The sequence below is a fragment of the Convolutriloba macropyga genome, chromosome 11, assembly GCF_964194025.1.
Source record: "Convolutriloba macropyga chromosome 11, txConMacr16.3, whole genome shotgun sequence".
NCBI lineage: Eukaryota > Metazoa > Xenacoelomorpha > Acoela > Convolutidae > Convolutriloba > Convolutriloba macropyga.
The window spans coordinates 5,713,024-5,730,883 of NC_134478.1; the positions used below are offsets into that span (position 1 = coordinate 5,713,024).

Genomic DNA, 17,860 nt, shown 5'->3' on the forward strand with positions numbered 1-17,860 from the left:
TTGTTATGTCCAGCATGTATAATAGGATTTTCAATCTTGTGATAACCGTTGTATTGTTTTTTTTTTAAATTTGATAAGTCTTGAACTTTTGCTGCAGGATAGGAGTGTATAGCTGTACATGGGCTCAGATCTTTTGCTTGTACTTTTTTTGTATGTACTATCCGGAAGAATAAGTGTCTTTGTTGATCTTGGTATAAACTTTGGATAAAAAATCTTGGTTTGTTGTTGAACTTTGTTGTTGTCATGGATTTGGTTCGATGTTTTTTCGTTTACTTTTTCAATTAGATTACAACCATTTTGTTATTTTGTTGTCAGAGGAAAGCATTTTCATCTTTAAGTTGTAATAATAATTTATTCAAATTCAAACATTCACTTATCAAGTCTTCTTTCTTTCTTTTTTCAAAATCTTTCCTCTCTTTAGGTACCTCTGTCATTGTTTCGAAAGAGCTGTGGTTTGTTTGTGTGTTTTACAAAAAGCGCATGCGACTGACTTCTTTGACTTCGGTCAAAATTTTGTGAAAGTTGGTTAATTTTTGATGTTTTGATACGTTTTGAAAAACAGGGGTAAAATTGTGAGGATCTAAGGTAAATCAGTTCGAAATCGGTTGAGAATAGGTTAATTTAATAAATTTGAAAGTGGATGAAAAAAAATTTTCAAAATTTACATTTTTTTGAACGTTGTGTGAGTTTGCAAAAACTTGGTGTGACATATGCTGCTAATTGTGCTTTAAGGGGAATTGTGAAGGAACTTGGTTGAATTGGTAAATTTTTGTAACAGTTGGCAGATATTAACTCAAGTAGTTAATACATACGTGCATCCTTCAGAAATCGATGAAAATAGGCTATACGTACTTGCTCACTTGCTACTGTTCCTGTATTTTTTCGCTGATAGTTCGAAAAGAGGTTTTATTTTTAGCTGTTGTAATAATGGTTATTATAACATCGAATGTAACAGTGAAGTCGGACCATCATGAAGCGTGCTCCGTATCTACAGTTATAAACAAAGTGTTGTTGCTCTATAGACTACAAAACTAGAAAAACCGTTGTAACCAAAAATTGTTTACCAAAAAAAAACGTTTGCTGTTTTCACGTCGAGCAGCTTCGTAGTGATCAACTGATTTGATTGATACCTCTTTCCGATTGTTACGATTGCAATTGTTATCTCCTGTTATCAGTTGTGTTTGAGAGAAGAAGTAAAGGAATACTCTTCTGTTTATAGTGAAACTAAATCACCTCTGCTGTGAATTGACCAGTAATGAAGTTATCATGGATCTGCGATTTCTACCAGAACAAAGACTGTCGCAAGGGTCCCAAATGTACGCGACTGCACATCTGTGCCAATTTTTTATCTAAAGAGTGCGGCGATGAATCCAGGTGTGGTCTGAATCATCAACTGTCGCCCAAAGATGCAAGCATGCTTTCGAGTCAGGGTGTGAATGTTAACAGTGTACACGTTTTCAGGTTAGTCCTCCTACTTTCATGCCTCAGGATTTCGCCAATTGTCAAACGTTGCCACCATCTGTATGGAGATTAGATAGAAATGATAGTTTGTGATAACTAAGGCAGTTCTCAAGATACAAAGCCAGTAGACACTCCAAAAAATAGCACCGGAAAGTTTTTTCAGCGTAGGGCTGTACCACATTGTATGCGCTTGAAAAATAATATTAAAGGTTGTACTGTTAGATACATCCGGTCATAAGAAAATACGCCAATATACTTTGCCTTTTTCAGAGTGATATTAGATTTATCCAACTTTTACCTAGCTGTCAATCTGCAATTGTTGCGAAACAATTGAGGAAACAGAAGGAATCTAAACATTCAGTTAAACAGTTAAGTTTCCCACAGAAGATCTGTTAATATAATTAATTGCTCTCGAACGAAGTTCGATATATTATTGTGAACGTTGTGTGTCTTTTTACTGTGTACAAAATTTTTTCTTGACCGCTTCTAAAACGTTATTTTGATGTCACTTCTTAATTTTTTTACGCTTGACTTTTCAATTTTTGTGGAATCTAAAATGCTTTTATACGGAATGTACGTCTGTTCCTAAAAGAAAGCAGATTGGAAGATCATTCACAAGACCGTGATAACCCAGTGGTTAATGCTTCCCTCTGCTACACCGTAGGTCGCGGGTTCAAACGCCTACGGGTCGGAGTGTTTTGCATCCATAAAAAATATCTAGGCTGATGCCTCCTCTGAATTAAATTGTCATTTGAGAGCAATTTTTCCCACGTTAAGAATAATATTACAGGTTGTACTGTTAGATACATCTGCCCAGGTCGAGGTGGCCAGACCGAAGTGACCCCTGATCAGACGAGTTTCGAGCGCACACATGTTCCCGGTGCGCTCGAATTACATGGTCTGGAAAAGGCTTCGAGCGCATTTTTGTCTGGAAAATGGTCTGGAACTTGCCTGATCAGAGGCCACTTTGTTCTGGGACGGTCTGATAAGAGGTCACTTTGGTCTGGGACGGTCTGATCAGAGACAGTTTCAGGCGCGCACAAGTCTGATCAGAGGCCAATTCGAGCGCACACTAGTCTGACCAGAGACCAATTCGAGCGACATTTTTTTCAAGTTTTTTTTTGTTTTCTTACTGACTTTTGTTGTCTCGGTTAAGTGACAACAATAAAACAGCATTCTGATCGGAACTGCATCTGAAAATTTGATGGGTTTGATCAGAACCAAGGGGTCCAGCTGATAACAACTGCCGGTCCCCTCAAGAAAAGATTTTGAATCAAAGTAGATCAAGACGTTTTTATGCAGAGCTGTATAAGTTTATTTTTTCAGTTAAAAGCATAAAAAAATGGCATACTCAGTAATTTTTTTTATCATTTTTTTTTTCGATTTACTTTCATTAACAATACTTTCAGGATTGGTTTTTTGTTAGTTGAATATAAGATTGATAAAATGATAGATGAAATGAATATATTATAACGATATTGAGAGATTTGTTCATGTTTAAAATCATTCTCTGATCAGACTATTTCGAACGCACTTTAGTCTGGACAATGGTCTGGAACTCGTCTGGACAATAGTCTGGACCTTGTCTGATCAGGGGTCACTTTGGTCTGGAAATCGCCTGATCAGAGGCGGCTTCGAGCGCACTTCGAGCGCACAATGATCTTCGAGCGCATTCTTGTCTGATCAGAGGTTACTTCGGTCTGGGACGGTCTGATCAGAGGTCTCACTTGTCTGGGATGGTCTGATCAGAGGCGATTTCGAGCGCGACCTCAACCTGGGTGGTCACAAGAAAATACGCCAATATAATTTGCTTTTTAATAGCCGCGAAGCGATAGCTGAGCCTATAAGTGGCCTTCTCTTGGTTTTTTTTATTTTGTCGTCACGATTTTTGTTACGACCATATGACGTCACAACCACTTCAGATCTGCTTTGTGCGTGATGAATTGCGTGCGCGATGTCATTTTTTACTCATAGTGGAGCTGGTTTTTTTGTTCATTCGCCTGATTAAATTTTTGGTCACACGTGACTTACCTCACTCTTAAAAATAACTTTTGCACTCTGAATTTGACTTTTCTTTACTTTAAATCAGAGATAAGGTAAATGAGTGCTTGTCACTCTAATTGAAGGTTATTTAAGAGCAGCTAATGGAAAAAGCAGTAAGTTATACAGATTCTTAATCAAAATTTAGCATCTCAGCCCCCTAATGAAAAGAATAAGTTTCTTTTTTTTTGGTCTGTCTTTTGTACCTTCTTTTTAAGATTACAGATCTATGAAGCTATTGCGGCTATTTTCTGGCATTTGCCAGCTATGTTCTCAGAGTGTTATTAGATTTTTCCAACTGCTACCTAGCTGTCAATCTTCACTTGTCGAGAAACAATTGAGGAAACAGAAGGAATCTAAACTTTCAGTTAAGTTGCCCACAGAAGATCTATTAATGTACTTAATTGCTCTCGAAGTTCAAAAAGATTTTTGAAAAAGTGTGCCTTTTTTACTGCAAAATTTTTCTTGACCGCTTTCTTCTAGAACGTTATTTTGATTTCACTTCTCCGTAACTTTTTCACGCTTGACTTTTTGATTGTTGAGTAATTTAAGTAACTCTTATACAGAAAGCACATTTTCCTAAGAGAAAGCAGATTGTGAGATTAACATTCACAAGACCCTGACAACCAAGTGGTTAATGCTTCCCTCTCCTACACCGTAGGTCGCGGGTTCAAATGCCTCCAGGTCGTAGGTTTTTGCACCCATAAAAATTATCGAGGCTAATGCCCCCCTCTGAATTAATTTGTCATTTGAGTGCAGTTTTAACCACGTTATGAATGATATTAAAAGTTGTACTGTTAGATGCATCTCGTCATAAGAGAATACGCCAATTTACTTTGCCTTTCTCAGGGTGATATTATATTTATCCAGCTAGTTTCTAGCTGTCAGTCTTCACGTGTCGCGAAACGATTGATTCAAGAGTGATATTATATTTATCCAACTGTTACCTAGCTATCAATCTTCACTTGTTGAGAAACAATTGAGTAAACAGAAGGAATCTAAACATTCAGTTAAGTTGCCCACAGAAGATCTGTTAATGTACTTAATTGCTCTCCAACGCAATTCGAAAAAATTATTGAAAACGAATGTGCCTTTTTACTGCAAATTTTATTCTTGACCCTTTTCTTCTAAAACGTTATTTTGATATCACTTCTCCGTAACTTTTTTACGCTTGACTTTGATTTTTGCGTAATTTAAATAAATTTTATACAGAAAGTACATCTGTCCCTAAAAGAAAGCAAATTGGAAGATCAACATTCACAAGACCCTGATAACCCAGTGGTTAATGCTTCCCTCTGCTACACCGTAGGTCGCGGGTTCAAACGCCTACGGGTCGGAGTGTTTTGCATCCATAAAAAATATCTAGGCTGATGCCTCCTCTGAATTAAATTGTCATTTGAGAGCAATTTTCCCTCTTTAAAATAATATGAAAGGTTGTTTTGGTAGATACATCTGGTCATAAGAAAATACGCCAATATACTTAGCCGTTCTCAGAGTGATATTAGATTGTTCCAACTGTTACCTAGCTGTCAATCTTCACTTTTCGCTAAACAATTGAGGAAACAGAAGTAATCTAAACATTCAGTTAAGTTGCCCACAGAAGATCTGTTAATCTACTTAATTCGTCTTGAACGAAATTCCAAAAAATTGTTGTAAACGTATATGTCTTTTTACTGCAAAATTTTTTCTTGACCGCTTTCTTCTAAAATGTTTTTGATTTCACTTCTCCGGAACTTTTTACGCTTGACTTTTCGATTACTGCGTAATTTGAATTGCTCTTATACAGAAAGTACATCTGTTCCTAAAAGGAAGCAGATTTGAGGATCAACATTCACAAGACCCTGACAACCGAGTGGTTAATGCTTCCCTCTTCTACACCATAGGTCGCGGGTTCAAATGCCTCCATGTCGTAGGTTTTTGCACACATAAAAAATTATTGAGGCTAATGACCCCTCTGAATTAATTTGTCAATTGAATTCATTTTTTTTCCACGTTATAGGTAATATTAGAAGTTGTACTGTTAGATGCATCTGGTCATAGGATAATACGCCAATATACTTTGCCTTTTCAAGAATGATATTATATTTATCCAGCTTTTACCTAGCTATCAATCTTCACTTGTTGGGAAACAATTGAGTGAACATAAGGAATCTAAACTTTCAGTTAAGTTGCCCACAGAAGATCTGTTAATGTACTTAATTGCTCTCGAACGAAGTTTGAAAAAATTAATGAAAACATATGTGCCTTTTTACTGCAAAATGTATTCTTGACCCTTTTCTTCTAAAACGTTATTTTGATTTCACTTTTCCGTAACTTTTTTACGCTTGACTTTTTGATTTTTGCGTAATTTAAGTAAATTTTATACAGAAAGTACATCTGTCCCTAAAAGAAAGCAGATTGGAAGATCAACATTCACAAGACCCTGATAACCGAGTAGTTAATGCTTCCCTCTTCTACACCGTAGGTCGTGGATTCAAAAACCTACGGGTCGGAGGTTTTTGCAACCAAAAAATTATCTAGGCTAATGCCCCCTCTGAAATAAATTTCATTTGAGAGCAATTTTTCCCACGTAAAAATAATATTAGAGGTTGTACTGTTAGATACATCTGGTCATATGAAGATGCTTCAATATACTTTGCCTTTCTCAGAGTATGTTAGATTTATCGAACTAGTTTCTAGCTGTCAATCTTCACGTGTCGCGAAACGTTTGAGGAAACAGAAGGAATCTGAACATTCAGTTAATTTGCCCACATCAGATCTGTTAATGTACTTAATTGCTCTCAAACGAAGTTCGAAAAAATTATTGTAAACCTGTCTTTTTAGTGCAAAAATTTTTTTTGACCGCTTTCTTCTAAAACGTTCTTTCGATTTCACTTCTCCGTAACTTTTTTACGCTTGACTTTTTGATTTTTGCGTAATTTAAATAAATTTTATACAGAAAGTACATCGGTCCCTCAAAGAAAGCAGATTGGAAGATCAACATTTACAAGAACCTGATAACCGAGTGGTTAATGCTTCCCTCTTCTACACCGTAGGTCGTGGATTCAAACGCCTACGGGTCGGAGATTTTTGCAACCAAAAATTATCTAGGCTAATGCCCCCTCTGAATTAAATTTCAATTGAGAGCAATTTTTCCCACGTAAAAATAATATTAGAGGTTGTACTGTTAGATACATCTGGTCATATGAAGATGCGCCAATATACTTTGCTTTTCTCAGAGTATGTTAGATTTATCCAACTAGTTTCTAGCTGTCAATCTTCACGTGTCGCGAAACGTTCGAGGAAACAGAAGGAATCTGACCATTCAGTTAATTTGCCCACATAAGATCTGTTAATGTACTTAATTGCTCTCAACGATTTTCGAAAAAATTATTGTAAACCTGTGTCTTTTTAGTGCACAAATTTTTCTTGACCGCTTTCTTCTAAAACGTTCTGTCGATTTAACTTCTACGTAATTTTTTTACGCTTGAGTTTTCAATTTTTGCGTAATTTGAATTGCTCTTATACAGAAACTACATCTGTTCCTAAAAGAAAGCAGATTGGAAGATCAACATTCACAAGACCCTGACAACTGAGTGGTTAATGCTTCCCTCTCCTATACCGTAGGTCGCGGGTTCAAACGCCTACGGGTCGGAGGTTTGTGCACCCAAAAAATTATCTAGGTTAATGACCCCTCTGAATTCAATTTCATTTGAGAGCAATTTTTCCCACGTTAAGAATATTAAAGGTTGTACTGTTAGATACATCTGGTCGTACGTAGCCTTTCTCAGAGTGCAATTAGATTTATCCAATTGTTAGCTAGCTGCCAATCTTCACTTCTCGCAAAACAATTGAGGAAACAGAAGTAATCTAAACATTCAGTTAATTTGCCCCTAGAAGATCTGTTTATGTACCTAATTTGTCTCAAACGAAGTTCCAAAAAATTACTGTAAACGTATAATTTTTTACTGCAAAATTTTGTCTTGACCGCTTTCTTCTAAAACGTTTTTTTTATTTCACATCTCCGTAACTTTTTTACGCTTGACTTCTCGATTTTTGCGTAATTTAAATTGCTCTTGTGCAGAAAGTACCTCTGTTTCTAAAAGAAAGCAGATTGGAGGATCAACATTCACAAGACCCTGGCAACCGAGTGGTTAATGCTTCCCTCTCCTACACCGTTGGTCGCGGGATCAAACGCCTATAGGTCGAAGGTTTTTGCACCCATAGAAAATTATGTAGGCTTTTGCTCCCTCTGCTTAAAATTGTCATTTGAAAGCAATATTTCCCTCTTTAAAATAATATGAAAGGTTGTATTGGTAGATACATCTGGTCATAACAAAATACGCCAATATACTTAGCCTTACTCAGAGTGATATTAGATTCATCCAACTGTTACCTAGCTGTCAATCTTCACTTGTCTCGAAACAATTGAAGAAACAGAAGTAATCTTAACATCCAGTTATGTTGCCCACAGAAGATCTGTTAATGTACTTAATTGCTCTCGAACGAAGTTCGAAAAAATTATTGTAAACCTGTGTCTTTTTAGTGCAAAATTTTTTCTTGAACGCTTTCTTGTAAAATGTTATTTTGATTTCACTTCTCCGTAACTTTTTTACGCTTGACTTTTCAATTTTTGCGTAATTTGAATTGCTCTTATACCGAAAGTACATCTGTTGTAAAAGTAAGCAGATTGGAAGATCAACATTCACAAGACCCTGACAACCGAGTGGTTATTGCTTCCCTCTCCTACACCGTAGGTCGCGGGTTCAAACGCCTACGGGTCGGAGGTTTTTGCACCCAAAAAATTAACTAGGCTAATGCCCCCTCTGATTTAAATTGTCATTTGAGAGCAATTTTTCCCACGTTAAGAATAATATTAAAGGTTGTACTGTTAGATGCATCTGGTCATAAAAAATGCGCGCCAATATACTTTGACTTTCTCAGAGTGATATTAGATTTATCCAACTAGTTTCTAGCTGTCAGTCTTCACGTGTCGCGAAGCGATTGAGGAAACAGGAATCTAATCATTCAGTTAATTTGCCCACATAATATCTGTTAATGTACTTAATTGCTCTCGAAAGAAGTTCGAAAAAATTATTGTAAACCTGTGTCTCTTTAGTGCAAAATTTTTAATTGACCGCTTTCTTGTAAAATGTTATTTTGATTTCATTTCTCCGTAACTTTTTTACGCTTGACTTTTCAATTTTTGCGTAATTTGAATTGCTCTTATACAGAAAGTACATCTGCTCCTAAAAGAAAGCAGATTGGAAGATCAACATTCACAAAACCCAGACAACCGAGTGGTGAACGCTTCTCTCTCCTACACCGTAGGTCGCGGTTTCAAAGGCCTACGGGTCAGAGGTTTTTGCACCCAAAAAATTATCTAGTCTAATGCCCCTCTGAGTTAAATTGTCATTTGAGAGCAGTTTTTCCCACGTTAAGAATAATATTAAAGGTTGTACTGTTAGATACATCTGGTCATACTTAGTCTTTCTCAGAGTGCTATTAGATTTATCCAACTGATAGCTTGCTGCCAATCTTCACTTCTCGCGAAACAATTGAGGAAACAGAAGTAATCTAAACATTCAGTTAAGTTGCCCACAGAAGATCTGTTAATGTACTTAATTGGTCTCGAACGAAGTTCCAAAACATTATTGTAAACGTATGTCTTTTAACTGCAAAATTTTTTCTTGGCAGCTTTCTTCTAAAATGTTTTTTATTTCACTTCTCCGTAACTTTTTTACGCTTGACTTCTCGTTTTTTGCGTAATTTAAATTGCTCTTGTGCAGAAAGTACATCTGTTCCTAAAAGAAAGCAGATTTGAGGATCAACATTCACAAGGCCCTGACAACCGAGTGGTTAATGCTTCCCTCTCCTACACCGTTGGTCGCGGGATCAAACGCCTGTAGGTTGAAGGTTTTCGCACCCATAAAAAATTATCTGGGCGATTGCCCCCTCCTATTTAAATTGTCATTTGAGAGCAATATTCCCTCTTTAAAATAATATGAATGGTTGTATTGGTAGATACATCTGGTCATAAGAAAATACGCCAATATACTTAGCCTTTCTCAGAGTGATATTAGATTCTTCCAACTGTTACATAGCTGTCAATCTTCACTTGTCGCTAAACAATTGAGGAAACAGAATCAATCCTAACATTCAGTTAAAATGCCCACAGAAGATCTGTTAATGTACTTAATTGGTCTCTAACGAAGTTCCAAAAAATTGTTGTAAACGCATGTGTCTTTCTACTGCAAAATTTTTTTCTTTGACCGCTTTCCTCTAATATTTTTGATTTCACTTCTCCGTAACATTTTTACGCTTGACTTTTTGGTTTTTGCGTGATTTGAAAAGCTCTTATACGGAAAGTACATCTGTTCTTTAAAGAAAGGAGATTGGAAGATCAACATTCGCAAAACCCTGATAACTGAGTGGTTAATGCCTCCCTCTCCTACACCGTAGGTCGCGGGTTCAAACGCCTACAGGTCGGAGGTTTTTGCACCCATAAAAATTTATATAGGCTAATGCCCCCTCTGAATTAAATTTTCATTTGGATTCAATTTTTTCCACGTTATAAATAATATTAAAAGTTGTACTGTTAGATGCATCTGGTCATATAAAAATGCGCCAATATACTTTGCCTTTGTCAGAGTGATATTAGATTTATTCAACTAGTTTCTAGCTGTCAGACTTCACGTGTCGCGAAACGATTGAGGAAACAGAAAGAATCTAAACATTCAGTTAATTTGCCCACATAATATCTGTCAATGTACTTAATTGGTCTCGAACGAAGTTCCAAAACATTATTGTAAACGTATGTCTTTTTACTGCAAATTTTTTCTTGACCGCTTTCTTCTAAAACGTTTTTTTGATTTCACTTCTCCGTAACTTTTTTACGCTTGACTTCTCGATTTTTGCATAATTTAAATTGCTCTTGTGCAGAAAGTACATCTGTTCCTAAAAGAAAGCAGATTTGAGGATCAACATTCACAAGACCCTGACAACCGAGTGGTTAATGCTTCCCTCTCTTACACCGTTGGTCGTGGGATCAAGCGCCTGTAGGTCGAAGGTTTTTGCACCCATAAAAAATTATCTAGGCGATTGCCCCCTCTTATTTGAATTGTCATTTGAGAACAATATTCCCTCTTTAAAATAATATGAATGGTTGTATTGGTAGATACATCTGGTCATAAGAAAATACGCCAATATACTTAGCCTTTCTCAGAGTGATATTAGATTCTTCCAACTGTTTCCTAGCTGTCAATCTTCACTTGTCGCTAAACAATTGAGGAAACAGAAGTAATCTTAACATTCAGTTAAGATGCCCACAGAAGATCTGTTAATGTACTTAATTGGTCTTGAAGGAAGTTCCAAAAAATTGTTGTAAACGTATGTGTCTTTTTACTGCAAAATTTTTCCTTGACCGCTTTCCTCTAATATTTTTGATTTCACTTCTCCGTAACATTTTTACGCTTGACTTTTCGGTTTTTGCGTGATTTGAATAGCTCTTATACGGAAAGTACATCTGTTCTTTAAAGAAAGGAGATTGGAAGATCAACATTCGCAAAACCCTGATAAGCGAGTGGTTAATGCTACCTTCCCCTACACCGTAGGTCGCGGGTTCAAACGCCTACAGGTTGGAGGTTTTTGCACCCGTAAAAAATTATATAGGCTAATGCCCCCTCTGAATTAAATTGTCATTTGGATTCAATTTTTTCCACGTTATAAATAATATTTAAAGTTGTACTGTTAGATGCATCTGGTCATAAGAAAATGCGCCAATATACTTTGCCTTTGTCAGAGTGGTATTAGATTTATTCAACTAGTTTCTAGCTGTCAATCTTCACTTGTCGCTAAACAATTGAGGAAACAGAAGGAATCTAAACATTCAGTTAATTTGCCCACATAATATCTGTCAATGTACTTAATTGGTCTCGAACCAAGTTCCAAAACATTATTGTAAACGTATGTCTTTTTACTGCAAATTTTTTCTTGACCGTTTTCTTCTAAAACGTTTTTTTGATTTCACTTCTCCGTAACCTTTTTACGCTTGACTTCTCGATTTTTGCATAATTTAAATTGCTCTTGTGCAGAAAGTACATCTGTTCCTAAAAAAAAGCAGATTTGAGGATCAACATTCACAAGACCCTGGCAACCGAGTGGTTAATGCTTCCCTCTCGTAAACCGTAGGTCGCTGGATCAAACACCTATAGGTCGAAGGTTTTTGCACCCATAAAAAATTATCTAGGCTATTGCGCCCTCTTATTTAAATTGTCATTTGAGAGCAATTTTCCCTCTTTAATTTAATATGAAAGGTTGTATTGGTAGATACATCTGGTCATAAGAAAATACGCCAATATACTTAGCCTTTCTCACAGTGATGTTAGATTCTTCCAACTGTTACCTAGCTGCCAATCTTCACTTCTCGCGAAACAATTGAGGAAACAGAAGTAACTTAAACATTCAGTTATGTTGCCCACAGAAGATCTTTTAATGTACTTAATTGGTCTCGAACGAAGTTCCAAAACATTATTGTAAACGTATGTCTTTTTACTGCAAATTTTTTTCTTGACAGCTTTCTTCTAAAACGTTTTTTTGATTTCACTTCTCCGTAACTTTTACGCTTGACTTCTCGATTTTTGCATAATTTAAATTGCTCTTGTGCAGAAAGTACATCTGTTCCTAAAAGAAAGCAGATTTGAGGATCAACATTAACAAGACCCTGGCAACCGAGTGGTTAATGCTTCCCTCTCCTACACCGTAGGTCGCTGGATCAAACGCCTATAGGTCGAAGGTTTTTGCACCCATAAAAAATTATCTAGGCTATTGCCCCCTCTTATTTAAATTGTCATTTGAGAGCAATATTCCCTCTTTAAAATAATATGAAAGTTTGTATTGGTAGATACATCTGGTCATAAGCAAATACACCAATATGCTTAGCCTTTCTCAGAGTGATATTAGATTCTTCCAACTGTTACCTAGCTGTCAATCTTCACTTGTCGCTAAACAGTTGAGGAAACAGAAGTAATCTTAACATTCAGTTAAGTTGCTCACAGAGGATCTGTTAATGTACCTAATTGGTCTTGAAGGAAGTTCCAAAAAAAGGTTGTAAACGTATGTGTCTTTTTACTGCAAAATTTCTCCTTGACCGCTTTCCTCTAAAATGTTTTTGATTTCACTTCTCCGTAACGTTTTTACGCTTGACTTTTCGATTTTTGTGTAATCTAAATAGCTCTTATACAGAAAGTACATCAGTTCCTAAAAGAAAGCAGATAGCTAGGTAAACATTCACAAGACCCTGGAAACCGAGTGGTTAATGCTTCCCTCTCCTACACCGTAGGTCGCAGGTTCAAACGCCTAGGGATCGGAGGTTTTTGCACCCATAAAAAATTATTTAGGCTATTCCCCCTCTCATTTAAATTGTCATTTGAGAGCAATATTCCCTCTTTAAAATAATATGAAAGGTTTTATTGGTAGATGCATCTGGTCATAAAAAATATGCCTATATACTTAGCCTTTCTCAGAGTGATGTTAGATTCTTCCAACTGTTACCTAGCTGCCAATCTTCACTTCTCGCGAAACAATTGAGGAAACAGAAGTAATCTAAACATTCAGTTATGTTGCCCACAGAAGATCTGTTAATGTACTTAACTGGTCTCGAACGAAGTTCCAAAACATTATTGTAAACGTATGTCTTTTTACTGCAAAATTTTTCCTTGACCGCTTTCCTCTAAATTGTTTTTGATTTCACTTCTCCGTAACTTTTTACGCTTGACTTTTCGGTTTTTGCGTAATTTGAATAGCTCTTATACGGAAAGTACATCTGTTCTTTGAAGAAAGGAGATTGGAAGATCAACATTCGCAAAACCCTGATAAGCGAGTGGTTAATGCTACCTTCTCCTACACCGTAGGTTGCAGGTTCAAACGCCTACAGGTTGGAGGTTTTTGCACCCGTAAAAAATTATATAGGCTTATGCCCCCTCTGAATTAAATTGTCATTTGGGTTCAATTTTTTCCACCTTATAAATAATATTAAAAGTTGTACTGTTAGATGCATCTGGTCATAAGAAAATGCGCCAATATACTTTGCCTTTCTCAGGGTGATATTATATTTATCCAGCTAGTTTCTAGCTGTCAGTCTTCACGTGTCGCGAAACGATTGAGGAAACAGAGGGAATCTAAACATTCAGTTAATTTGCCAACATAATATCTGTCAATGTAATTAATTGGTCTTGAAGGAAGTTCCAAAAAATTGTTGTAAACGTATGTGTCTTTTTACTGCAAAATTTTTCCTTGACCGCTTTCCTCTAAAATGTTCTTTGATTTCACTTCTCCGTATTTTTTTAAGCTTGACTTTCCGATTTTTGCGTAATTGAAATATTGCTCTTGTACAGAAAGTACATCTGTTCCTAAAAGGAAGCAGATTTGAGGATCAACATTCACAAGACCCTGACAACCGAGTGGTTAATGCTTCCCTCTCCTACACCGTAGGTCGCGGTGTCAAACGCCTGTAGGTCGAAGGTTTTTGCACCCATAAAAAATTATCTAGGCTATTGCCCCCTCTTATTTAAATTGTCATTTGAGAGCAATATTCCCTCTTTAAAATAATATGAAAGGTTGTTTTGGTAGATACATCTGGTCATAAGAAAATACGCCAATATACTTAGCCTTTCTCAGAGTGATATTAGATTGTTCCAACTGTTACCTAGCTGTCAATCTTCACTTTTCGCTAAACAATTGAGGAAACAGAAGTAATCTAAACATTCAGTTAAGTTGCCCACAGAAAATCTGTTAATCTACTTAATTCGTCTTGAACGAATATCCAAAAAATTGTTGTAAACGTATATGTCTTTTTACTGCAAAATTTTTTCTTGACCGCTTTCTTCTAAAATGTTTTTGATTTCACTTCTCCGGAACTTTTTACGCTTGACTTTTCGATTACTGCGTAATTTGAATTGCTCTTATACAGAAAGTACATCTGTTCCTAAAAGGAAGCAGATTTGAGGATCAACATTCACAAGACCCTGACAACCGAGTGGTTAATGCTTCCCTCTCTACACCGTAGGTCGCGCTGGCAAACGCCTGTAGGTCGAAGGTTTTTGCACCCTTAAAAAATTTTCTAGGCTATTGCCGCCTCTGAATTAAATCGTCATTTTAGAGCAATTGTTTCCTCATTAAAAATAATATGAAAGTTTGTATTGGTAGATACAGCTGGTCATAAGAGAATACGCCAATATACTCAGCCCTTCTCATAGTGATATTAGATTTATCCAACTGTTACCTAGCTGTCAATCTTCACTTGTCGCGAAACGATTGCGGAAACAGGAATCTAAACATTCAGTTTCACAGTAAAGTTGCCCGTAGAAGATCTGCTAATATACCTAATTTCTCTCGAACGAAGTTCGAGAAAATATTGTAAATGTGTGTTTTTTACTGCAATATTTTTTCTTGAGCGCTTTTTTCTAAAATGTTCTTTGATTTCACTTCTCCGCATTTTTTTACGCTTGACTTTCCGGTTTCTGCGTAATTGAAATATTGCTCTTGTACAGAAAGTACATCTGTTCCTAAAAGGAAGCAGATTGGAGGATCAACATTCACAAGACCCTGACAACCGAGTGGTTAATGCTTCCCTCTCTACACCGTAGGTCGCGGTGGCAAACGCCTGTAGGTCGAAGGTTTTTGCACCCATAAAAAATTTTCTAGGCTATTGCCGCCTCTGAATTAAATCGTCATTTTAGAGCAATTTTTCCCTCATTATAAATAATATGAAAGGTTGTATTGGTAGATACATCTAGTCATAAGAGAATACGCCAATGTACCTAGCCTTTCTGATAGTGATATTAGATTTATCCAACTGTTACCTAGCTGTCAATCTTCACTTGTCGCGAAACGATAGAGGAAACAGGAGGAATCTAAACATTCAGTTTCACAGTTAAGTTGCACGTAGAAGATCTCCTAATGTACTCAATTTCTCTCTAACGAAGTTCGAAAAGAATATTGTAAATGTGTGTTTTTACTGCAAAATTTTTTCTTGAGCGCTTTTTACTAAAAATGTTATTTTGATTTCACTTCTCCGTATTTTTTTTACGCTTGGTTTTTCGATTTTTGCGTAATTTAAATAGCTCTTATACAGAAAGTACATCTGTTCCTAAAAGAAAACAGATTGGAAGATCAACATTCACAAGACCCTGATAACCGAGTGGTTAATGCTTCCCTCTCCTACACCGTAGGTCGCGCTGGCAAACGCCTGTAGGTCGAAGGTTTTTGCACCCTTAAAAAATTTTCTAGGCTATTGCCGCCTCTGAATTAAATCGTCATTTTAGAGCAATTGTTTCCTCATTAAAAATAATATGAAAGTTTGTATTGGTAGATACAGCTGGTCATAAGAGAATACGCCAATATACTCAGCCCTTCTCATAGTGATATTAGATTTATCCAACTGTTACCTAGCTGTCAATCTTCACTTGTCGCGAAACGATTGCGGAAACAAAAGGAATCTAAACATTCAGTTGCACAGCTAAATTGCCCGTAGAGTATCTGCTAACATACTTAATTTCTCTCAAACGAAGTTCAAAAATATATTGTAAATGTGTGTTTTTTACTGCAAAATTTCTTGACCGCTTTCTTCTAAGAATGTTATTTTAATTTCACTTCTCCGTAATTTTTTTACGCTTGACTTTTCGATTTTTGCGTAATTTAAATAGCTCTTATACGGAAAGTACATCAGTTCCTAAAAGGAAGCAGATTTGAGGATCAACATTCACAAGACCCTGACAACCGAGTGGTTAATGCTTCCCTCTCCTACACCGTATGTCACGGGATCAAACACCTATAGTCGAAGGTTTTTGTACCCATAAAAATTTACCTAAGATAATGCCCCCTCTGAATTAAATCGTCATTTGAGAGCAATTTTTCCCTAATTAAAAATAATATGAAAGGTTGTATTGGTAGATACATCTAGTCATAAGAGCATACGCCAATGTACCTAGCCTTTCTGATAGTGATATTAGATTTATCCAACTGTTACCTAGCTGTCAATCTTCACTTGTCGCGAAACGATAGAGGAAACAGGAGGAATCTAAACATTCAGTTTCACAGTTAAGTTGCACGTAGAAGATCTCCTAATGTACTCAATTTCTCTCTAACGAAGTTCGAAAAGAATATTGTAAATGTGTGTTTTTACTGCAAAATTTTTTCTTGAGCGCTTTTTACTAAAAATGTTATTTTGATTTCACTTCTCCGTATTTTTTTTACGCTTGGTTTTTCGATTTTTGCGTAATTTAAATAGCTCTTATACAGAAAGTACATCTGTTCCTAAAAGAAAACAGATTGGAAGATCAACATTCACAAGACCCTGATAACCGAGTGGTTAATGCTTCCCTCTCCTACACCGTAGGTCGCGCTGGCAAACGCCTGTAGGTCGAAGGTTTTTGCACCCTTAAAAAATTTTCTAGGCTATTGCCGCCTCTGAATTAAATCGTCATTTTAGAGCAATTGTTTCCTCATTAAAAATAATATGAAAGTTTGTATTGGTAGATACAGCTGGTCATAAGAGAATACGCCATTATACTCAGCCCTTCTCATAGTGATATTAGATTTATCCAACTGTTACCTAGCTGTCAATCTTCACTTGTCGCGAAACGATTGCGGAAACAAAAGGAATCTAAACATTCAGTTGCACAGCTAAATTGCCCGTAGAGTATCTGCTAACATACTTAATTTCTCTCAAACGAAGTTCAAAAATATATTGTAAATGTGTGTTTTTTACTGCAAAATTTTTTCTTGACCGCTTTCTTCTAAAAATGTTATTTTAATTTCACTTCTCCGTAATTTTTTTACGCTTGACTTTTCGATTTTTGCGTAATTTAAATAGCTCTTATACGGAAAGTACATCAGTTCCTAAAAGGAAGCAGATTTGAGGATCAACATTCACAAGACCCTGACAACCGAGTGGTTAATGCTTCCCTCTCCTACACCGTATGTCACGGGATCAAACACCTATAGTCGAAGGTTTTTGTACCCATAAAAATTTACCTAAGATAATGCCCCCTCTGAATTAAATCGTCATTTGAGAGCAATTTTTCCCTAATTAAAAATAATATGAAAGGTTGTATTGGTAGATACATCTGGTCATAAGAGAATACGCCAATATACTCAGCCCTTCTCATAGTGATATTAGATTTATCCAACTGTTACCTAGCTGTCAATCTTCACTTGTCGCGAAACGATTGCGGAAACAAAAGGAATCTAAACTTTCAGTTTCACAGTAAAGTTGCCCGTAGAAGATCTGCTAATATACCTAATTTCTCTCGAACGAAGTTCGAGAAAATATTGTAAATGTGTGTTTTTTACTGCAATATTTTTTCTTGAGCGCTTTTTT

General features: G+C 36.3%; 1 protein-coding gene across 2 annotated transcripts in view; it reads left to right on the forward strand.

Annotated features, from left to right (window-relative positions):
- LOC142349811 (uncharacterized) overlaps positions 1 to 17,860 on the forward strand; it is a 42,878-nt gene that overhangs the window by 11,650 nt on the left and 13,368 nt on the right. For both annotated transcript variants that reach the window (XM_075401595.1, XM_075401594.1), the window contains exon 2: positions 1,220 to 1,461. In XM_075401595.1, the coding sequence (XP_075257710.1) occupies positions 1,256 to 1,461 (206 nt within the window). In that variant the 5' untranslated portion in view covers positions 1,220 to 1,255. The remainder of the gene's footprint in view (positions 1 to 1,219; positions 1,462 to 17,860) is intronic.